Source organism: Eumetopias jubatus, unplaced genomic scaffold (genome assembly GCF_037043125.1).
Source record: "Eumetopias jubatus isolate StellerSeaLion01/CBP00866 unplaced genomic scaffold, mEumJub1_p1.0 scaffold_12, whole genome shotgun sequence".
NCBI lineage: Eukaryota > Metazoa > Chordata > Mammalia > Carnivora > Otariidae > Eumetopias > Eumetopias jubatus.
This window is the reverse complement of record NW_028274818.1, coordinates 94,135,655-94,159,079: the sequence shown is the minus strand read 5'-3', so window position 1 is coordinate 94,159,079 and position 23,425 is coordinate 94,135,655. Positions and strand designations below refer to the sequence as shown.

At 46.0% G+C, this 23,425-nt stretch overlaps 2 protein-coding genes and 1 non-coding gene across 4 annotated transcripts; 2 read left to right on the top strand and 1 right to left on the bottom strand.

Annotated features, from left to right (window-relative positions):
* Positions 1-2,794: 2,794 nt before the first annotated feature.
* Positions 2,795-2,899, bottom strand: LOC114214575 (U6 spliceosomal RNA). The gene has a single exon (XR_003610452.1). It is a non-coding gene; the product is annotated as a U6 spliceosomal RNA (small nuclear RNA).
* Positions 2,900-8,546: 5,647 nt separating this feature from the next.
* On the top strand, positions 8,547-13,034 carry ZNF785 (zinc finger protein 785). Its single transcript, XM_028109773.2, is given in 4 exon segments — positions 8,547-8,896; positions 9,056-9,172; positions 9,999-10,668; positions 10,670-13,034. Coding segments are annotated over 4 exon segments (1,233 nt in total). The 5' UTR covers positions 8,547-8,691; the 3' UTR covers positions 10,911-13,034.
* A 5,620-nt stretch (positions 13,035-18,654) lies between these two features.
* ZNF688 (zinc finger protein 688) lies at positions 18,655-21,958 on the top strand. Of its 2 annotated transcripts, XM_028109776.2 has the most exons (3): positions 18,655-19,236; positions 19,542-19,655; positions 20,797-21,958. In XM_028109776.2, exons 1-3 carry the CDS (start codon positions 19,041-19,043, stop codon positions 21,315-21,317), a joined length of 831 nt encoding a protein of 276 aa, XP_027965577.1. In that variant the 5' UTR covers positions 18,655-19,040; the 3' UTR covers positions 21,318-21,958. The 2 variants fall into 2 exon arrangements, with proteins under 2 accessions (XP_027965577.1, XP_027965579.1); XM_028109778.2 differs by lacking the exon at positions 19,542-19,655.
* Positions 21,959-23,425: the final 1,467 nt, after the last annotated feature.

The following is a 23,425-nucleotide window of genomic DNA, read 5'->3' as shown; positions in this document are numbered from 1 at the left end:
GTTTGTTCCATGAATAAGGTCCTTCGTCTATGACATTGGAGTCTCTTGTCTTCGGCCGGCATCCATGAAACAATGGGTAACCTTAAATTACACACCTGACAGTAGGTATTATTTCCCTTTAACAGAGGAGGGAACTGAGGCTCACTGATAATATTAAATAACATGTCCAGGATCACATATCTGGTAAACCTAAGGGCCAGGATTCCAAGGCAGGTCTGACTCCAAAGCTGGCTGCAATACAAGGTACTACTCCACTGAAACTCATGACTTAGTTAGCAAATCGGTAATTTAATTTTTACCTTATTTATCTTAGTTTTCCTACTGAAGCTCTCTCATAACTTAGCTTTCATGCACCATTTTCTTCTAGTGTTCCTGGTGCCTCTTGTGGTTGCTTCTAGTGTGTACATGTAGGAATTCCTTCTCAGCGTCTCTTGGGAAATGAATACATTAACCCAAGTTCCAAGAACTGGGAACATGCAAAAAAAAAAAAAAAAAGTACCATAATTGTCCTGTGAATTAAAGCCTAACAACAAACACAGAGAAGGGGCACCTGGGTGGCTCAGTCAGTTAAGCATCTGTCTTCAGCTCAGGTCATGGTCCCAGGGTTGTGGGATCAAGCCCCGCATCGGGCTCCTTTCTTGGAGGGGAGCCTGCTTCTCCCTCTCCCTGCCGCTCCCCTGCTTGTGCTCTCCCTCTCTCACTGTCAAATAAATACATAAAATCTTTTTTAAAAAATAAATAAACAGAGAAGTTAGTGGTTTAGATGTCATTAAAAGCAAGACCAGGAAATGTTCCTACAGAGTTGAAAGTGAAAGTCAACATACCTGTGAAAGGGACAGGAGCACCTAGAATAAAAGATGTCACAACAGGATCGGGTAACCTCGCTTATAGTGGTGGCCAGGTGGTAAGTCTGTGTCCCCAGTCCCGCCTGCTGCTAACCAGGAGTCAGTCTTGCAAATAAAATATTCTATTCACAGGATACTTCGTACATATCTCCTATAAATGATGTTCTAGAAGTTTTGGAAGTAAAATAAGTTGGTCTCTTAAATTGCTGTGGAAGTCACAAAATTGCAGATTTTTTTGTGGTAAAATATACATTAATTTTGCCATGTTCACCATTTTTAAGTATACAGTTCAGTGGCATTAAGTACATTCACAATGTTGTACAGCCTGCCACAATTTCCAGAACTTTTCATCATCCCAAACAGATACTATGTACCCATTAAATAATAAATACATGAATGTTGTATTTGCAATTTTGATAGTTATTACCAAATTGCTTTCCAAGGAAGCTACATGAATTTACACTCCCATCCAATATGTGGGAGTGCCTCTACCTCTAAAAACAGTGCATCATTCATTCCTTCATTCAACAAGTATCTCGGGCAACTGCCACAGGCCATGTAATGTTCTCAGAGATGGAAATGCAACAGTGGACAATATAGTCTTTGCCCTCGTGGAGACTCCAGGCCAAAGAAAAAGACAAACAATATCAGGAAGTGGTCAGTGCAGGATGAGGGGATGAAAGTGACAAGGGGGACTATTTGGGGACAGGAGTATCAGCAAACTTTCTTCCCCCTGCCTACCCTCTTCAACAAACTTTTTCCCCCATCAGAAAACTTTCTTTTTAAAGAAACCTTTTTTTTTTTTAAAGATTTTATTTATTTATTTGACAGAGAGAGAGCACAAGTAGGCAGAGAGGCAGGCAGAGGGAGAGGGAGAAGCAGGCTCTCCACTGAGCAGGGAGCCTGACGTGGGACTCGATCCCAGGACCCCGGGATCATGACCTGAGCCGAAGGCAGCCTCTTAACTGACTGAGCCACCCAGGCGCCCCCATCAGAAAACTTTTTGATCCCTGCTCATCTGAAAGCTGAAAAATACCATCATGCAATTCTACTTTGCGTTCCCTGTTATGTGATTATTTTTTCAAATGCTTTAAGACATTGCTGTATTTTCTTTTACGTGAATTGCCATTTATATCGTTTTACCTATTTTTCTGTTGTTAGTCTTTGTCTTCTGCATTTGTAATTCTTTAATAATAAATTAGTCCTCTGGAATATAATTTGCAAATATTTTTCTAATTTGTCATTGTATATTGACTTAATGATTTTTCGCTACATATTCTTTCTTTTCCTTTTTTTGTTTTAAAGATTTTATTTATTTATTCATGAGAGACAGAGAGAAAGGCTGAGGGAGAAGCAGGCTCCCCACCGAGCAGGGAGCCTGATACGGGACTCGATCCCAGGACTCTGGGATCATGACCCTGAGCCGAAGGCAGACGCTTAACCATCTGAGCCACCCAGGCACCCGCTACATATTCTTTCTTTATGCAAGTTTTCACCCCTTGTTCTTTGAAAGTAATACATTCTTGGGGTGACTGGGTGCCTCAGTCATTAAGTGGCTGCCTTCAGCTCAGGTCATGATCCTAGGGTCCTGGGATCGAGCCCCGCATCGGCCTCCCTGCTCTGCGGGAAGTCTGCTTCTCCCTCTCCCACTCCCCCTGCTTGTGTTCCCTCTCTCACTGTGTCTATCTAATAAATAAATAAAATCTTAAAAAAAAATTAAAAAAAGAAAGTAATACATTCTCTTGGAAGTTACCCTTCAATTTTCAACACATATATCTAACTTAAGTCTAATATTTCTCATTATCTGTATGCCTATTTTTATTTCATTTTTAATATTTTTCCAGTGAAATGCCACAATTTTCATCATTCGGTGCCGCACATTGTGCTTTGACTCATATTGTTTCCTCCAAGTTCATCTGGGAAGGGTGGCCATTTGCTGGGAGCCTGCACAAAATATGGAACACTTCACGAATCTGCATGTCATCCTTGAGCAGGGGCCATGCTAATCTTTCTGTATCATTCTGATTTTAGTATATGTACTGCTGAACGAGCACTGTATGTCTATTTTTTAGTTTATTTTTAATTTTTTTAGAGAAAGCGAGAGAGCAAGGGAGGGGCAAAGGGAGAGGAAGAGAGAATCCCAAGCAGGCTCCACACCCAGTGTGAGCCCCATGTAGGACTCGATCTCACCACCCCAAGATCCCAAGATCCCAACCTGAGCCAAAATCAAAAGCGGGTCACTTGGGGTGCCTGGGTGGCTCAGTTGGTTGGGTGTCTGCCTTCCACTCATGTCATGATCCCAGCGTCCTGAGATCAAGTTCCACATCGGGCTCCCTGCTCAGCAGGGAGTCTGCCTCTCCCTCTCCCTCTGCTGCTCTGTCAAATAAATAAACAAAATCTATATATATAAAAAAAAAAAGTGGGTCACTTAACTGACTGAGCCACCCAGGTGCTCCTGCCTATTTTTAATGTAAAATGAAAAATACGGGGCGCCTGGGTGGCTCAGTCGTTAAGCGTCTGCCTTTGGCTCAGGTCACGGTCCCGGGGTCCTGGGATCGAGCCCTGCATCAGGCTCCCTGCTCCGCGGGAAGCCTGCTTCTCCCTCTCCCACTCCCCCTGCTTGTGTTCCCTCTTTCGCTGTGTCTCTCTCTGTCAAATAAATAAGTAAATAAATACATAAATACATAAATAAATAAAATGAAAAACACTGGGGCACCTGGGTGGCTCAGTCAGCTAAGTGTCAGATACTAGGTACTCACCTTTCACTTTTATTGTACACAGTACAGTATTTTCACAGGGACTTGCTAAAGGATTTAAAAGGTTTTTATCTTTTGAAGGAAAAAAATCTAATGTTGACCAAAATCTCCAAACTATAGGTAAAATATAAGGACCTTACAACATTTTCACTTAAGTCATTATACTCCCATTTAGGTCACAGCAGACACTCCTCTGCAACTGAAGGATGGAATGATTAAATGTGAGGAATTTATTAAATAAGAGAAAATGTCCTTCCAGAAACAAACCCTTATATCTATGACCAAGTGATCTTCTTTTTCTTTTTTAAAGATTTTATTTGAAAGAGAGAACACAAGCAGGGGGAGGAACAGAAGGAGAGGGAGAAGCAGACTCTCCACTGAACAGGAAACTCGATGTGGGGCTGATCCCAGGATCCTGGGATCATGACCTCAGCCGAAGGCAGACACTTAAATGACTGAGCCACCCAGGCACCCCTTTCTTTCTTTTCTTTTTAAGTAGGCTCCATGCCCAACGTGGGGCTTGAACTCATGATGCTCAGATCAAGAGTCCCATGCTCTACCAACTGAGCCAGCCAAGCACCCCTATGATCAATTGATTTTCAACAAAATTGCCAAGACAATTCAAAAAGTGAAATGGTCTTTTCAACAAATGGTGTTGGGACTAAATATACACATACAAAAGAATGAAGTTGGGTCCCTACCTTCAACCATATATAAAAATTAATTTGAGGACCCGGTTGGCTCAGTTGGCTAAGCATCTACCTTCGGCTCAGGTCATGATCTCAGTGTCCTGGGATCGAGCCCTGCAATGGGCTCCCTGCTCAGCGAGGAGTCTGCTTGTCCCTCTGCCCCTCCACCCACTGTGCTCTCTCTCAAACAAATAAAATCTTAAGGAAAAAAAATAACTCAATATGGACAAACCACAGACCTAAATATAAGAGCTAAAACTATAAAACTCATAGCAGTACACACAGATGTCAATCTTTGTGATCTTGGATCAGGCAATGGTTTCTTAGATATGACACAAAAAGCACAAGTGGTGAAAGATAAAAATAGATACACTGATTTCATCAAGATTAAAACTTGTGCTTCAAAAGAGATCTTGAAGAGAATTAAAAGATGGTCTGCTGAATGGGAAAAAATATTTCCAACTGATATATCTGAAAAGGGATTTGAGTCTAGAATATATTTTAAAAACTCTTACACTGATACCAAAGCTAGACAAAGACATTATAAGAAAAGAAAATTACAGACCAATATCCCTTACAAATATTGATAGAAAAATCCTCAAAAAATACTAGCAAACCAAAGCAGCATATTAGAAGGGTTATACACTATGACCAAATGGGATATATTCCTGGAATATATATATCTATGCTCAGCAGTGAGTCTGTTTCTCCCTCTGCCTCTGTGCTCCCTCTCCCTTTGTGCTCTTTCTCTCAAGTAAATAAATAAAATCTTTAAATCTTTAAAAAATCTTTAAAAAAATAAACTGACAAAGAATAAAATGCAAACAAATTTTAAGTGTGTATTTGCTGAGTGTTGACGATGCTTACACCTAAACCTCTATCAGGATATAGAACATTACCGTCACGCAACAAAGTTCCCTTCCTGGTTAAACCCATCCCCATCCCGCCAGAGACAACTCCTGCTCTAATTGTGTCCCCACCACAGATTCATTTACCCTGTTATAAAATGTCATACAACTGGAATCCTACAGTGTGTATTCTTCTGCCCACGGCTTCTTTCATTCAGCATAATCTCTTTGAGTAATGCTTCTTTCAGATCTTCAATTCTTGAATTCAGAGCTGGGAGAGTGCTCCCACACCCAATACAGTACCTGATAAAGCTCAGAAAGAGCTCCTCAGGAAGGTTACCTGGATTAGTTTCTCATTGCTACTACAAGAAATTACCAAACTAGGTGGTTTAAAATAACACAAATTTATTATCTTACAATTCTGTAGGTCAGAAGTGTGAAAACAGGTCTTACAGGACTAAAATCAAGGTGTTAGCAAGGTTGCATTGGCCAGTCTCTAGGGGAGAATCCTTCCCTTGCCTCTTCCAGCCTCTAGAGGCTGCCCAAAGTCCTTGGTTTGTGTCCCCTTTCCAGCAATCCATCACTCCCACCTGTTTCTGTTGTCACATCTTTTTCGACTTTGATCTTCCTGCCTCCTCCCTCCCATTTTTTTGTTTACATAAATTAACTCATTTATTATAGGCTAGCAATGTTTCAAATGAAAAAAATTCCTTCAGTCTTCTGATGGACAACAGAAGCAGTCTCGTAGGTCCAGGCACCACCATCTATCATTTTCATGCAGGAACCACAATGCCAGATTGTCACAGCTCGTGTTTTCATCTTTGGTTTGCCACAGAAGGAGCAAAAATGTACTTGGTGTGCTGGCTTATTTCAATTTTTTTTTTTAAGATTTTATTTCAGAGAGTGAGAGAGAGAGAGAGAGAGCATGAGTTGGGAGGTAAGGAGCAGAGAGAGAGGGAGAAGCAGACTCCCCACAGAGCAGGGAGCCCGATGCGGGGCTAGATCCCAGGACTCCAGGACCATGACCTGAGCTGTAGGCAGAGGCTTAACCGACTGAGTCACCCAAGCGCCCCTTATTTCGATTTTCTTCATCATTTTCCTGACGGAGGCACCATAATGGGTCCTTATTTACTGACAATTCTGACCTTCTTGGTGCATTTTAGCCATGTCGCTGCAAACTAGCTCCGAGCCCAGAGGAGCCTCTTATCTCTCTTTAATAAGGATCATTGTAAGTACATTGGACACACTGGGATAATTCAAGATAGTCTTCCCATCTGAAAATCCTTAGATTGATCACATCTGCAAAGTCCTGTTTGCCAATATAACATATTCCCAGGTTTCAGGGATTAGAACATGGACATCTTTGGTGTCCATTACTCTGTCTGCCATGTCACCTGAATAAATAAAAGACCTTAAAACCACGCTTCTCAAAATTGGGCATCTTGAAGATACAAAATAAATATATCTTCTGGATATCAATGCTTCTTGTGGATTTGGGAGAAAATCTTTGAATCAGCAATTCTGCTTCTAGAATTTTATTCTACAGACATGCTAATATATGCATCTAAAGAAGTATATCTAAGGATGTGATTACAGTATCTTATGGTAGTAAGACTGGAAACAAACTAATTGCTCATCAACAGAAAATGAACTAAATAAACTGTTTTATCCATATAGCGGAACACTATGTACGCAGCCATTAAAAAAAGCAATCTATATGTGCTGAAATTAAACAATCTACAGGATGCATCAAGTGAGAAAAAAAGAAAAGTGAACAGGGTGTTTATTATGCTACTTGTGAAAAGAAAAAAAAATATATGTTTTTATGTACCTAAATTATGTCCAGAAGGACACAAGAAGCCGGTAACAGAGGTTGCCTCTGGGAAGGGGAAGGAAAACTAGAGGGAGGAGACTTTTTTTTTTAATTGAAGCATAACACACATACATAAGTGTGCAGGTTTTCACAAACGGAACACTTCTGTGTAACCAGCATCTAGATCAAGAAACAGATTATCAGCACTTCACAAACAAAAAACTTGGATTAGTAATAGCTTGGATTAGTTTTGCCAAATTTTATGTTTTATATAAATGGAATCACATATTACATATTATTTTGTGTCTGGCTTCTTTTGCTCAACACCATGTCTGCAAGATTCATCCACATTATGCTTGTAATTCTATATCATTCATTCTCATTTCTGAGCAGTATTCTATGAATAGTATTCTGTAAATAGTATTCCCATGAATATTCCACAATATTTTAATTCGTTTTTCTACTGTTGTGGATAGTTTCTGGGTTTTGCCTATTGCAACTACTGTTGCTGTGAACATTCGAGCACATGTCTTTCAGTAAACATATGTATGCACATTTGTTGGGTAGGCAGGGAGAAGTGGTATTGCTGGGTCATAGGTATGCATATATTTAGCTTTAGTAGATACTGCCAGTTTTCCAAAGTAGTTGTACCAACTTACACTCCACCTGTAGTGTAAGAGCGTTCAACATTTGCAAATCTTACTTTTGACTATGCATTCTATTGAATGTGGTTATATTATGAAATAGAATGCATAGCCACATGAATTGTAAAACTATACTATGTGTTCCAAGTGGTTGCACTGTGGGGATGGTCAGCTTTTTTGTTATATCTCTAGAACTTTCCTTTGCTGCTCCTATGAATGTTAGTTGTTAAAGTCTGAAAAACAGATTAAGAGATGATCTGATTCGTTTCCCAGTTTTATTACTCATTTATAAGCTGTAATTTAAACACAAGTTTTCCGATTGAGACAGGGTACAGTAAGCACTTAGCTAAGCCTTAGCGCTTAGCTGAACCTGGAAGCCAGAAAATAACTTTGAATCCGGCTCTGCCGCCCGTGAGCAGTCACCTAGGCTTTCTGTTCCTCAGCTGCTGAGTCTGTTAAAGTCAAGACATCTGTGACCTCGGGGCATGGGTCAAATCAAATACCGGTAAGAACCGGGGTAGCCTTGCCCTGAGTACCCAGAGCAGGCGGGGACGGGCCATCCCTCACTTCCAACATCTCCAGAATCGGCCTTAGCCCGTCGGCTTTTACTCACCTCCAAGCCCGGGACATCGGCATCTGCTAGCATCGGCCTCATGTAGTAGTAGAAGGGAATAGCTCCAACCCGTCAAAACCTCTTTTTTTAGGACCTGTCCGGGGAAAAGCCAGGTGAAAAAAGAGCCTACTGTCCCTCAGCGCCCGCCAGCTTCAGACCAGTCACTCCCTTCCCTTCAGCCTTTCAAATATGCCGCTCCGGCACGACCAATCACAGCCTTCCGTCTTCTCCAGTCCACCCAGCGCTGTCCAATCAACGCGCGTCATCTACGGTTGGCTGCGCTGCGGCTCCAACCTCCCTTCTGGTTTTCCCCTTGGTACCTAACCGCAGACGGGAAAGGCAAGGGAGATTGAGTCCGGAGGGACGCCATGTTGGTCAAGGGCAGTGCTCTGGCCCTTAAGGACCTTTTCAGAAGCCAGGAAGGCTCTAGCGTTTCCACATATTCCGGAAGCCTCTCTTGGCGTAGCACTGGAGAGCTTGCCCATGGCGCCGCCCCTGGCCCCTCTCCCGGCGGATGTACCCGGGGAGGCCGGGAGAGGGCCGACGAGAGAAAGCAGCCCCGGGGCCGTGAGCTTCGCGGACGTGGCCGTGTACTTCTCCCCCGAGGAGTGGGGCTGTCTGCGGCCCGCGCAGAGGGCCCTGTACCGGGACGTGATGCGGGAGACCTACGGCCTCCTGGGCGCGCTCGGTGAGGCCCGGCGGTCCAGCCAAGACCCAGTAATACGTGGGAAGCGGGGACTAACTGATGTCCCCAGAGACAAGTGGGCTGGAAGTGTCGGGCACTGAGGAAGCACCCTCATCCTCCCCTCTCGGGTTCTCAGCCGAACCCAATGTTTCCCCTCCGCAGGATTTTCAGGCCCTAAACCCGCTTTTATTTCTTGGGTGGAAGGAGAGGTGGAGGCGTGGAGCCCGGAGGCCCAGGATCCAGAGGGTGAGACCCGAGCAGCTGTCATCAGAGACAGGGGTAAGGTAACAGGTACTTCACTTCAAACCCAGTATGGGACCTTTGAGAACCCCTTCCCCCAACTGGGATCCACAGTACACACTGCCTCCTCCAAAGCCCCATCGTGTCTCCCTACACCTCATCTCCAGAAAGTTCCAGTGTCACTGCAGAATGGCTCATAGAAGAGCTAAATTGGGACTTACAGCACCACTTAATTAATCAGGGAATCCCCAGTTTAGTGCAAAATAGTGCCCGAGTTGCCAGGGCAGCCAAGGGAAAGGAGAAACACATCCGTAATTTGGTTTTTGTTGTGTAATAAAATGAAGACAAATGTTCCTTTTGGCTATTATGTGGATCACACTGTAATGATAATGTCATTCATCAGCGATCTTAAAATCAAGAAAAGGTGTTTTCTCTGCAGCCATGTCATAAATGCTTGTTCCCAGGTCTTCCCGTGGAACCTGGAGTACAGTCCAAGTGTAGACATTTTGGCGATGGCCTTGAATGGCACCAAGGGAGATCATTTAATGGCTATTTTGCAAAGGGATCATAAACAGGTTCAGGACCGTAAGCTCTATGAAGGCTGGGACCATCACCACCCTCATTGCCTGAGAGTAGGGGTTCAATATTATTGACACCTCCATTTATCTCCAGTTTTCAGAGCTTTCTTGTGTTAACACCAGCCAGACGATGAATTTTGCTTTTACTCCAGGATGGCTTTCTGGGCTTGATGAGGCCCCAGTCTCAAAGACTGCCATATACTCAGACACTCATGCTGCCTCCCAGGGAAGGCCACTGTATGGAATGTGCTCCTGAGTTTCAGGTTTTATCTTTTTCCCTGTCTCAGGATCCAGGGATGAGAGTGAAGAGAAAGAAGAACTGAAGAAGAGTCCAAAGCAAAAAGAGATGGAGCATGAGGAAGTGTCTCTCGAGGAGTGGTTACCATCCAGCAGGCCATCTGGTGCCAATCACAGAGCCTCCTGCCCAGCGCTCTGCTGGAACTCAGGGCGGAGCCCAGTCAAGCCTTGGTTCAAGGACACCACTACCCGCAAATCACCCTACTCTTGCCCAGACTGTGGCCGCAACTTCAGCTACCCCTCCCTCCTGGCCAACCACAAGCGGGTCCACTCTGGGGAGCAGCCCTTCCCCTGTGACCAGTGCCAGGCTCATTTCTCCCAGCGCAAGTACCTGCTTCAGCATCAGGTCATCCACACAGGTGAAAAGCCCTACTCCTGCCCTGACTGTGGACGACGTTTCCGCCAGAGGGGTTCCCTGGCCATCCATAGACGGGCTCACAGCGGGGAGAAGCCCTACCCATGCCCAGACTGCCAAAGTCGCTTCACTTACCCCTACCTGCTAGCCATCCACCAGCGCAAACACACAGGCGAGAAGCCCTACAGCTGTCCCAGCTGCGGCCTCCGTTTTGCCTACAGCTCCCTGCTGGCTATCCACAGGCGCACACATACGGGCGAGAAGCCCTACCCTTGCCCAGACTGTGGCCTCCGCTTCACCTACTCCTCTCCTCCTCAGTCACCAGCGCATTCACTCTGACAGCCGGCCCTTCCCCTGTCCATAGTGTGGGAAAGGCTTTAAGCGCAGGTATGCCTTGGAAACCCATCAGTGGGTCCACTGCTCTGGCAAGAGGCTGAGGTGGCGACGGCCTGCAGTAGGGCTCTCGGAGCCGATCCTTGTTTTGGGAGGCCAGGATCCCCCAGTTCATTTCCGGTACTTTCCAGATATATTTCAAGAATGTGGGTGATAGAGCTCACAAGAGATGTTTTCTTTGGAAGGGAAAAGGCAAAGTTTATGCATTTGGGGGATAAGGAATGGAAAGGAAGTAGGCATTGAAGGAAAACAAAGCTCTGAGTTAAGGGAGCACAGAGCTGGTCCTTTGGAAGGAGGCAGGAATCTGAAAGGCCACCTGAAGGCTGACCCCATTTTCTGAGCTCCTGCTCCCACTTCCAAGTCCCACTTGGAGTTTCTTCCCAGCAAATCATTTACCTACCTGGCTTTCCACCCCACCCCACCCCCGGATTGTTCTCTCCATTAGAGCATTCTGCTTTCGGCCTGTAACTCTCCTGTTCCTCAGAGATGGGGTCCCCACATGCAAGAACACACCTTGGGCCTATCCCCTGGGGGGCGGGGGGAAGCTCATCCAAGGATTCTTTTACCCAGTGCCGATGAGACATCTGGCAAGGAGACGCATGCGGTGTCAAGCCACCGTTGGCACTCTTTGGTCTTAAAATCTTGAAGGTGACCATAGGGAGGAGAACAATGGCTTCAGGTGGGGAACCATCCTGCCCCATGTTCACTCTGCTCCTAGTGCACAAAAGTGTCAAGCTTAGTGTAAAGGGGTTTTTTTTCCCCCTCAAACTTTTATGAATTAGTGATTGCAGTGTTTTTCTCTTCAGATATTTGCATGTCGTCCGGATTTTACATCTCCTGAATAAAGATGTGTTCTTGGGCTACAGCAACTGGAAACATAATGTTGGCACTTCTATTTAAGAGAGTAAATTACTTGTGATTAGGCTTGAAATCAAGGCCAAGTATCTCCAGTGTAGTTTTTAGTGTAATGCTTGTATGTGTCAGCAGTTAGGAGGGGTCTTTCTGACCCACTTTGATCTGCTAGCCGTACTTCTGATCAGGAGACTATTGATGGAATCAGGACGTGGGTGGGACTAAGCACAGCTGCATGCTAGGAGTGGTCCTGGGGGACTCAGTTATCTCTGTGAACAAGAGACTGCTCTTGGAACCCCTGGGTTCCAAAGATGATTATGAATGGAAACTGGGTGTTATTTTACCACACCACATAGGCTCTCCTGAATTGGTAAGACCTGGATTCCAGGTTTGGCTCAGTCCCCACTAGCTGTGGGGCCATAAGCTTATCATTCAACCTTTCTAAGCCTTCACTGTCTCACTTGGCAACTCCACAGGGTTGTCTGAGATAAAACATGAAAGCACCTCACAGATCGTCGTAGTTTGAAGAACAAGTGGCTGAGTGCCCCCACAACGTTTTACTAACATTTTTCGTTCAAAAGAGTTGTAAGAATTTTTTTGGGAAACACTCACACCCTTTCTATAATCTAGATTCTATAATTGTGCTACATTTGCTTTATCACATGTCAATCGAATCCATCCCCTAACTGTTCATTTATACATCTTATTTCACAGTAAGCTGCTTTATCACATGTCAATCAATGAATCCATCCCCTATCTGTTCATTTATACATCTTATTTCACAGTAAGTTGCAGGCATCATTATACTTCATCCCTAAACACTTCAATGGAAGAAGGCTAAGCTTTATGCAAGAAACTTTAGCTCTCCCTTAAAATTCAGATACGCTGGCACGCCTGGGTGGCTCAGTCGGTTGAGCCTTGGACTCTTGGTTTCAGCTCGGGTCGTGATCTCAGGTTTGTGAGATGAGCCCTGTGTGGGGCTCTGCGCTCAGTGTGGAGTCGGCTTGAGATTCTCTCCCTCCCTGTGCCCCTACCCCTGCTCGCTCTCACTCTCTCAAATAAATAAAATCTTTTTTTTTTTTAAAGATTTGTTTATTTGACAGAGAGAGAGATAGCGAGAGCAGGAACACAAGCAGGGGGATGGGAGAGGGAGAAGCAGGCCTCCCTCTGAGCAGGGAGCCAGACGTGGGGCTCAATCCCAGCACCCTGGGATTATGACCTGAGCCGAAGGCAGATGCTTAATGACTGAGCCACCCAGGCATCCCTCAAATAAGTAAAATCTTTAAAAAAAAATTCAAATGCAGCTTGTTATACACAAGTAAAATTTATGAACTGTATCATTGTATGTTTTATAATTTCTTATAATTATGTCTGATTAAGATTCTGGAACAAACATACAGTTTGGTGGGCAATAAAACAATTTGAAAGCAAGAGCATCTTTGTATTTTTATAATGTTTGGCAGGAAAAACAACATAACATCAGCCACTTAGGATGGGGCAGTTTTAGTCTTGAACCTTTATTTCAATCTCATTAGTTAACACCCAGTTCATTGTTTAGCTCCATCTCCTTAAGTTTTCTCCATCCCTGGTGCAAAAAGAAGTGATTTATAACATACTACCTGAGTAAACAAAACTATTTTTTGGTCCAGGTGAAATCCTTTGTAGTTTCTCTTTAGGTAAAGTTGATTCTCCGTTTAGAAGGAGACTCTTATCTGAAGATACGTTTTTCCTTATTCCATTTCTACACTATTCACCACAATGAGTGCAGTGAGGTCCCTCCGGGACTCAAGTTTAAAAAGTTACAGAACAAGGAGGTAATTGTTGAGATGAAATCAGCAGAAGTCATACCAAAAGCCAGAAGTATTCCAGGTGAAAAACAGCAAGGGTGGGGCAAGAAAATATAAAGACGGAGAAGGCACTAACTTAGCAATGAAGGACATTTGTGAACACAAAAGAGAGACAGCGTGTGCTAGGGCAGGCAGGAGATCCAAGGTTCCAAGACCAGATAGTGCACTGCTGTCAACAGAGATGTAGGTTTTGTTCGTTAATCCAACGACTAGCCCCATGCTTAGCAAAGAGCATCTGGCATCCTGCCTGATTGCAGGAATATTCCCAATGGGATAAAGCTATCTAGTATCTAGGGACGCCTGGGTGGCTCAGTTGGTTAAGCGGCTGCCTTCGGCTCAGGTCACGATCCTAGGGTCCTGGGATCGAATCCCGCATCCGGCTCCTTGCTTAGCGGGGAGCATGCTTCTCCCTCTGTCTGCCGCTCTCCCTGCTTATGCTCTCTCCATCTCTCTCTGACAAATAAATAAAATCTTAAAAAAAAAAAAAAGCTATCTAGTATCTATAGCCCAATGCCACAAACCATTAAGATGATCCATCTCCACTAAAAAATAGGAAGATATTGAAACTAGGAAGCAGAGGATACAATTCAGGACAGTAGGGAAGTCAGACCCTGGATGACAGCTGAGGCCCAGGCAAGTCTGGAGAGAGAAGACCGAGGGGTCAAGGAAGGAGGTTTCCCAGGGAAAAAATGGTAATCTGAGATTTGATGCTATCCCTGGTAATCTAAAACAACTTAAAGAAGCAGAGGGGCGCCTGGGTGCCTCAGTCAGTTAAGCGTCTGCCTTTAGCTCAGGTCACAGTCTCGGAGTCCCAGGATTGAGCCCAACCATCAGGCTCCAAGCTCAGCAGGGAGTCTGCTTCTCTCTCTGCCCCTGACCCGCTCATGCTTGTCTCTCTCTCAAATGAATAAATAAAATCTTTAATAAAAAACAAAAACAAAAAACGGGGGCACCTGGATGGCTCAGTTGGTTAAGTGTCTGCCTTTGGCTCGGGTCATGATCCCAGGGTCCTGGGATGGAGCCCCGCATTAGGCTCTGCTCAGAGGAGAGTCTGCTTCTCCCTCTCCCTCTGTGATCTCTCTTGATTTCACTCTCTCTCAAATAAATAAATAAAATCTAAAAAAAATAAAAATTTAAAAAAAGCAGAAAGCACAGATAATGCAACTGAAAGGGAATACAACTGGAAATTTTTAAAAAGGCCAACAATCACAATGGCAATCATATTACAATATATAAATTTATCAAAACAACATGTTGTACACCTTACATTTACACATGTTCTATGTCAAGTATGTTTCAGTAAAAAAGAGCAAACAGTTGACAAGAAAGGAAACATAATCATAGCATGTACAGGACTTTTTTTTTAAGATGTTATTTATTTATCTAGCTATTTATTTATTTATTTTAGATAGATTTCAAGCGTGCAAGCAGGGGAAGGGGCAGATGGGGAGGGAAGAGAACAAGCAGACTTTGCGCTGAGCACGGAGCCTGATATGAGGCTGGATCTCAAGACCCTGAGATCATGAGCTGAGCTGAACTCAAGAGTCGGATGCTCAACCTACTGAGACACCCAGGTGCCCCAGGAAATTTCATAATAATTTATTGCATTATGTCGGGAAAAGAGGTGAAGGAGATGGGGCTAGAAACTGAGCAAGTATCATAGCAAGATGCCCACAAATAATTTCTAAAATGAATATATCAAGGGATGCTTGGGTGGCTCAGTCGGTTAAGCATCTGCCTTTGGCTCAGGTCATGATCCCAGAGTCCTGGGATCAAGTCCCGCATCGGCCTCCTCGCTCAGTGGGGAGTCTGCTTCTCCCTCTACCTGCTGCTCCCCCTGCTTGTGCACACGCTCTCTCTCTTTCTGACAAATAAAATCTTTAAAAAAAATAAATACAAAAAATTAATATATCAAGAAACAAGAGTAAAAGCATTTTTTTAAGGAGTTTTTTTGAGTGAGAGAGAGAGAGCATGTGTACACAGGGTGGGAGCAAGCAGGGGTTGGGGGTGGGCAGAGGGAGAGAATCTAAAGCATATTTTTTTTTAAGATTTATTTTTGACAGAGAGAGTGTACAAGCAAGGGAAGCAGCAGGCAGAGGGAGAGGGAGAAAAGGGTCCTGGGATTGAGCCCCTCATCGGGCTCCCTGCTCAGCGGGAAGCCTGCTTCTCCCTCTCCCACTCCCCCTGCTTGTGTTCCCTCTCTCGCAGTCTCTCTCTCTGTTAAATAAATAAAATCTATAAATACATACATACATACATACATAAATGCAAGCTCCAGAAGAAAGGCTAAGAGTTAAAAGTGTATTGATTCAGTTTGTGAAGATGAAAAAGTTTTAGAGAGGATGATGATGATGGTTGTGCAACAATGTGAATGTACTTAATACCACTGAACCATACACTTAAAAAATGGTTAAGATGGCAGTGAAATAAGTTAGACACAAAAGACAGGTGTTATACAGTTCCACTGACATAAGGTACCTAGAACAGGGAAATTCATAGGCACATAAAGCAAGCTGGAAGTTACCAGGAGCTGGGGAAAAGAATGGGGAGCGACCACCTTGTGGATTCCCAGTTTCCTTTTGCAGTGGTGAAAATGTTTCGGAAAGAGTGGTGATAGACGCACAGCATGTATGTAATTAATGCCACTGAACTGTAAACTTAAAAATGATTAAAGTGGCAAATACTATGTCTTGTATATTTTACCACAATTAAAAAAAATAATGTAATATACCCAAACCCATTGAACTGTACAATTTAAATGCATGAATTAGGGGCGCTTGGGTGGCTCAGTTGTCAAGCATCTGCCTTCGGCTCAGGTCCTGATCCCAGGGTCGTGGGATCGAGCCCTGCATTGGGCTCCCTGCTCTGCGGGAAGCCTGCTTCTCCCTCTCCACTTCCCCCTCTTGTGTTCGCTCTCTCGCTGTGTCTCTCTGTCAAATAAATAAATAAAATCTTAAAAAATAAATAAATAAATGCATGAATTATCTAATGAGTGAATTTTATCTCAAAACGATTAAACAAAATGCCTTACACAAATGTTCACAGCAACACGAAAAGTAAAAACAACTCAAATTTCCATCAACTGATGAGTGGATAAACAAAATATGGTATACAGGTGTCCCCTCATTTTTCTTTTTTCTTTTTTTAAGATTTATTTTATTTATTTTGAGAGAGAGGGAGAGAGCACAGTGGGGAGGGGCAGAAGGAGAGGGAGAGAAAAACACAAGCAGATTGAGCACGGAGCTGGACACAGGGCTTGATCCCACAACCCCAAGATCAAACCTGAGCCAAACCAAGAGTCAAATGCCCAAAGGACTGCATCACCCAGGTGCCCCAGCTGTCCCCTCACTTTTCAGAAGCTCCCATTAGGCCACTTCATTTTAAGAAAAACCTACATTAGTACCTGTTTTCACTAACCAAAAGAAATCTGAAGAGGATTTTTACTTTTAGAGGCAGCTCACAACCCAAGCAGGGAGACTGGCCCCACCAAGCTCCTTCCCAGGGAGCTACACTCAGCCTCTCAGCATCAAGCTATTAGAGCTTTGAAATACGTGAGCATCTGTGCTTGGCCTACATTTATTCTGTGCATCTTTTAGCAAGATGTGTCCTAAGGTATCAGTAAAGCCTTAAGAGAGGTTATTTTTGGAGTCTGGGAATGCTCAAAAAATTTTCCATATGAATTAGCGGTAATTACTTCTTTGCTTTACACCATTTCAGCTTATGAAAGGTTTCATAGAAATGCTCTACTTTGGGACAGCAGGGAAAACCTGTATCCATACAATGGAATATTATTCAACCATAAAAAAGGAGTAAGATACTGATAAATGCTACATCGATGAACCTTGAAAACATTTTGCTGTCACGAGCCACACACGAAAGGCCACATACTGCATGATTCCATTTATGTGAAGTATCCAGAAAAAGTAAATCCACAGAGACAGAAACATTCGTGATTGTCAAGCAATGGAGGCAGGGAGAATGGGGAGTGGTATTTCTTTTTTTTTTTTAAGATTTTATTTATTTATTTGAGAGAGAGAGAATGAGAGATAGAGAGCACGAGAGGGAAGAGGGTCGGAGGGAGAAGCAGACTCCCTACTGAGCAGAGAGCCCCATGTGGGACTCGATCCCGGGACTCCAGGATCATGACCTGAGCGGAAGGCAGTCGCTTAACCAACTGAGCCACCCAAGCGCCCCGGGAGTGGCTATTTCAAGGGTAGGGAGTTTCCTTTAGAGGTGATAAAAATAGTGATGATAGTTGCATATTGTTAATGTCCTAAATGCTATTGAATTGTAAGGTCTAAAGTGGTTAATTTTTGTTACATGTATTTTACCACAGTGAAAAGTTGTGTAGTGATTGAAAAGTGCACAACGAAACATGCAGGGGTCATCAATGCTCTATATTTTGTTCTGGGTGACGGTTAACACGGTTGTATGTATTTGTCAAAACTCAGCGAAGTTTACACTTAAGAACTGTGCATTTTACTGTATGTATGATATAATTCAGATTCATAAAAAGAGTTCAACAAAGTGGTCTTTAGGGAACAAGGTGAAAGGATACAGGGGGCTGCCTTTTTCATTATAATTTTGAATTACTTTTTAAAAAGCCATGCATAGTAATTTGCAGAAAATTAAAATGTAATGTATAATTTCCCCACTCCGATTCCAACCTCACCAAGCAAAGTTCCTCCCCCTAAGCTCCAGTCCAGAAACTGCGAGCCGTCCCGCGGGTGCAAGGAGTCGGGCGCGCCCTGCAGCCGTGGTCTCAACGGTAAACCGTGTACCTGGTTTTACCTCGGCTGTCCCCAGGGTTTGGCCAGGGTATGTGCGTCTCTCACAGGGGCTAGGGACCCGATTCCAGATCCTGCCGTCGGGAGGCATGGAGGGAGACCGTCGAGGGCACAATCCCGAGTTCCACAGACCCGGAAGGACTCCATAGGTTCCAAAGCTAGGTGACCGAGGTGCGCTTTCCAACGCCCCGCCAACCCGAGACCTGGCGGCGCAGCCTCTTCCTGCTCTGTGGGCCAATCACCGGCCGCCGGGCAGCGCGGGCAAAGAGCGGTGCTGGAAGCCACGGCCCGTCCATCTTTCTTGAGGGCAGGAAGGCTCCGCCCCCCCAGTCCATTTTTCCTAGTTCCGTCTCTGCCTCGCCTAAACCCACCCCCCCGCCCCCCTGTAGCGGCCATTGTAGTTGAGGGCAAGTGGCCGCTGAGGCCAGAGAAGCCAGACAGGCGCCATGTTTGATATGATCAAGGAATGGCGCCCTTAAGAGCATCCAGTGACAACTAAAGCCAGGATGTCGCCATATTTTCTGAAGACACCTTCCGGGTCCCTTAACCCGGCTGTCTAAGTCCAAGCTGCCTTGAAGTGAATAAACACCGAGGGGTTTTGTTTGTCCCCATCACAACCCCCGAATCCCTCGCAGCCAGGCCCTGCTACCTCGGTGCCCTCGACTGCGTTCGGACGCCAAGGCTGGGCGGGGCCCCGACCTCCGGAGCCCTTGCTGTGGACGACGAAAGCTGAGGCCGCGCGCGGGGAGGCGGTGGCCTCGGGGACAAGGCGGCCGCTACTCGGGGCCGGGAGGCCCCATGGCGCCGCCCCCAGCCCCGCTTCTGGCGCTGAGACCGGGGGAGACCGGGCCTGGTTACAAGAAGCCCGGGGCCGTGAGCTTCGCGGACGTGGCCGTGTACTTCTCCCCGGAGGAGTGGGGCTGTCTGCGGCCCGCGCAGAGGGCCCTGTACCGGGACGTGATGCGGGAGACCTACGGCCACCTGGGCGCGCTCGGTGAGGCCCCGGGTCAGAGCCCCCCTCCTCCTTCACTGGGGTTCACAGGGGAGATGACATGAGGACCGAGATGATTGTGAGCCCTAATCCCACACTATTCCACCAACAGCACCAGCCCCCTCCATTCCCAGGGCTTCAGGTTAGGGAGTGCTTCCACCTGGCATCCGCTTCCTTCAGGCAGGAGCATTGCAGACCCTGTCCAGGTTGAGCCTAAGTTCTGAGGAGGTGCCCTTACCCTGGCAGGGGGATGCCATCTGCCTAGGACAGCCTCTCAGGCCAGCACTGTGATCCCTGTTCTCTCCCAGGATTCCCAGGCCCCAAACCAGCCCTCATCTCTTGGATGGAACAGGAGAGTGAGGCTTGGAGCCCCGCCGCCCAGGATCCTGAGGAGGGGGAAAGCCTGGGAGGAGCTCTGAGAGGTGAGGGATTGTCCCAAGTCTCCCCCCACTTGGCGCTCCAGGGCTTCCTGTCTCACAAAATTTTCCTTTGGATCCCCACTTCCAGCAACCCTAAAGGAATTAAAGAGCCCCCCGATGTTGGATACTAAAGGAGGAAAGAAGGCAGATCTGTCATTTTAGGACCAGAGTAGGAGAATCAGGAACCCAAGTCCCAGTCACAGGTTTCTAGGGCCCTCTTGGAGAAAACACCACTCATTCTCCCCTTTTCAAGAACGACTAAAACCCCCTAGGAATGGAAGCAGCTTCAGGTCCTCCTTTCACATTCCTCAAGCAAGGCAAAGTGGTACAAGAGGAAATGCCCAGTAATCAACAAGGTGGCTCTTCTCCCCATCCCCTAGCAGAGTGATCTTGAGCAAATATGTTTCCTCATCTGCAGAAGTCTTATCCTATAAAAAATCGAGCAAACACAGTAATACTAGCTATTGTTTTATTGAGCATTTACTAAATGCCTAACATGCTTCTCCTGATTTAATCCTCCTAACCCTGTGAAGTAAAGAAACCACTGATTCCCAGTTGAAACATGAGAGGCAAGGCCCGGATAAGTCACTCTTAGGAATGTGAACCTTGTTTGTCATCCTGCAAAGACTGTGTGTCAATTGCTGGGCAGTACTTTTCTGCCACTTCCCGAAGTGTAAGAACGCTATAACCTGAGATGGTGTAAGCAAATATGTTTTAAAATGTATCTTGGGGGACGCCTGGGTGGCTCAGTCGTTAAGCGTCTGCCTTCCGCTCAGGTCATGATCCCAGCGTCCTGGGATCGAGCCCCGCATGGGGCTCCCTGCTCTGCAGGAGGCCTGCTTCTCCCTCTTCCTCTCCCCCTGCTTGTGTTTCCTCTCTCGCTGTCTCTCTCTTTTTCAAATAAATAAATAAAGTCCAAAAAAAAAAAATGTATCTTGGGACACCGGGGTGGCTCAGTCGGCTCAGGTCATGATCCCAGGGTCCTGGGATGAGTCCCGCATCGCATCTGGCTCCCTGCTCAGCAGGGAGCCTGCTTCTCCCTCTCTCTCTGCCTGTCACTCCCCTCCCTTGTGCTCTCTCTATCTCTCTGTCAAATAAATAAAATATTTAAAAAATAAAATGTATCTTAATTCCCGTTTCCCAGGAGACACCCCAAACAAGAAGGAAGAGGCACCGCAGGAAGGGTCAGGAGCCAAGGGACCCAGAAAGCCTCCCGGGAAGGAGCCTTCTAAAGAGCTGGTTAAACAGAGCCCTAACTGGACCATCGGAAAAGTTTCGGCCAGAGCACAGCGGCCCACGAGCGCTGCCTGCAGCCAGAGCACAGGCACGCAGCCGTCCGGCCCGGCCCCCGGCGTGGGCACGCAGGACAGCCAGCGGCGTCACGTGTGTGCGGACTGTGGCCGCCGCTTCACCTACCCCTCACTGCTGGTCAGCCACCGGCGGATGCACTCGGGGGAGCGGCCCTTCCCCTGCCCGGAGTGTGGCATGCGCTTCAAGAGGAAGTTCGCCGTGGAGGCGCACCAGTGGATCCACCGCTCCTGCTCCGGCGGGCGGCGGGGCCGGAGGCCTGGGATCCGGGCTGTGCCTCGGGCTCCGGTGAGGGGTGACCGGGACCCTCCCGTGCTGTTCCGACACTACCCGGACATCTTTGAGGAGTGCGGGTGAGCTGCTCCCGCAGGCTGGGGTTGAGCCTGACCTTGGACTGCCTGAGCCCTGAGGGAGGCTCCAGAGGCCGGGACTTGGGAATCGAAATTCATCCCTTGGGCTTCCCTCAAGGATCCCTCAAGTTTCAAAACTTGTAAAAAGAAAAGTGCCTGTAAAGATGCAAATAGATTAAACTTGACACTACTCCCGCCAGTCTTTCTAAAAAAAAAAAAAAAAAAATGAGTGAGATGCTGGACTTTTCTCAAAGTGTTAATCTCAGCAGCAGGTGCAACGTTGTCTCAGAAACCTCCCCTTGCTACTTCTCTGCATCAGAGGCAAATGCTGAGGGGACTAAGGCCTGGGGAGGGCTCTCCCCTCTGCTCCGGGACCCAGAGCATGCGGAGGCCTCGGCTAACTGACAGCAGCAGGGACCCTGGGAAGTGAAGTGGGTGCAAAGAGTACAGAAGCACAGATCTAGTCTCTGCAACTTGTCCCCAGGCACAGCTTGCAAGTCACATGCCGTCCCTGAGCCTCAGCTCCCTCATCTGTAAAATAAAGATTAAATATATCTACCTCAATGGGTCACTGTGAAGGCTGAAATTTTAACAAGATAGTATGTAGGACAGAGTCAATGTGCAATAAACATTTGTTGAAAGAGTGAATTATCGTTGACATTTTATGCTTCCGAAAATGTAAAGAAGCCTGCTAAAGAGGCAGGGCATGGACATCAATAGCCGTATTTTGCAGATGAGTAAACTGAGGCTCTGAGAGAGAAAGTGATTTTCTCAAAGGGTCACTGCTATAGGGCAGCAAAGCTGGAAACTGACACAGTGCCCAGATACTACCACTTTTTTAAAAAAATTTTTTATAACTTTCATTTTTTTCCAAAGATTTTATTTATTTATTCATGAGAGACAGAGCGAGAGAGAGAGAGAGGCAGAGGGAGAAGCAGGCTCCCAAGGAGCAGGGAGCCCGATGTGGGACCCGATCCCAGGATTCTGGGATCATGACCCGAGCCGAAGGCAGATGCTTAACCATCTGAGCCACCCAGGCACCCGATACCTACCACTTTCTATGGGCAGTCACTTCTGGGCAGAAAACAGAGCAGGGGCTCAGGTGAGGGTGAGGTGAAAACTGGGGTCTGGCCAGGGGCCCAGCCCTGCCTTCCTGGGGGAGTCTCAGCAGGAAATGGAGAGCCCCACCAAGGCCAGTGACCTTTCACTTAGAAAGTGCCGGCAACATTCAGTGGCCATAGATTGAGTGGCTTCTGTGGGAGAGACTACTAGGTGGTAAGGGAGTTCCGGGATGAGGCAGGCTGATCCCATTCATTCATTCATTCATTCACTCAGCAAACACATGAAGCCTCTGTGAGTTTTGTGCTGGGCTCTAGGGACCCTCAGACTCATTCATTATTCATTCATTCATTCATTCATTCAGTAAACACCATATGAGGCCTCTGTGGGGTTTTGTGCTGGGCTCCAGGGACACTCAAACTCAGGTCCCATGTTCCATGGTGATTGGGGCTATGCTGGAAGAAGTCCAGAGGCACCACCTAACCCCTCCTGGCTGGTGATCCACCAGGAAATGCAGCTTGGAGAAGGAGACGGTTATGCTTCCCATACATGAGTAGGAATTCTAATAGAAATAGTAGGAATAGTAGAGTAGGAATTGGTGTGAGGGGAGATTTTCAGGCAAAGGGAGCCTTATTTCATAGGAAGGATGAAAAATGGGCACAGTGTGGAGTCGGTGCTCGCCCCGCCTCTCTGTGCCTTAGTTTCTTTTTTTTTTAATTTTTTATTGTTATGTTAATCACCATACATGACATCATTAGTTTTGGATGTAGTGTTCCATGATTCATTGTTTGTGCATAACACCCAGTGCTCCACGCAGAACGTGCCCTCTTTAATACCCATCACCAGGCTAACCCATCCCCCCACCCCCCTCCCCTCTAGAACCCTCAGTTTGTTTTTCAGAGTCCATCATCTCTCATGGTTCGTCTTGTGCCTTAGTTTCTTAATCTGTGAAACCTGCATAATAATAGCACCTGCCTCCTAAGAGTGATGTACAGATTAAATGAGAGAATACTAAAGAAGGCTTCGCACGTTAGTGTTTAATAAACACTGGTTACT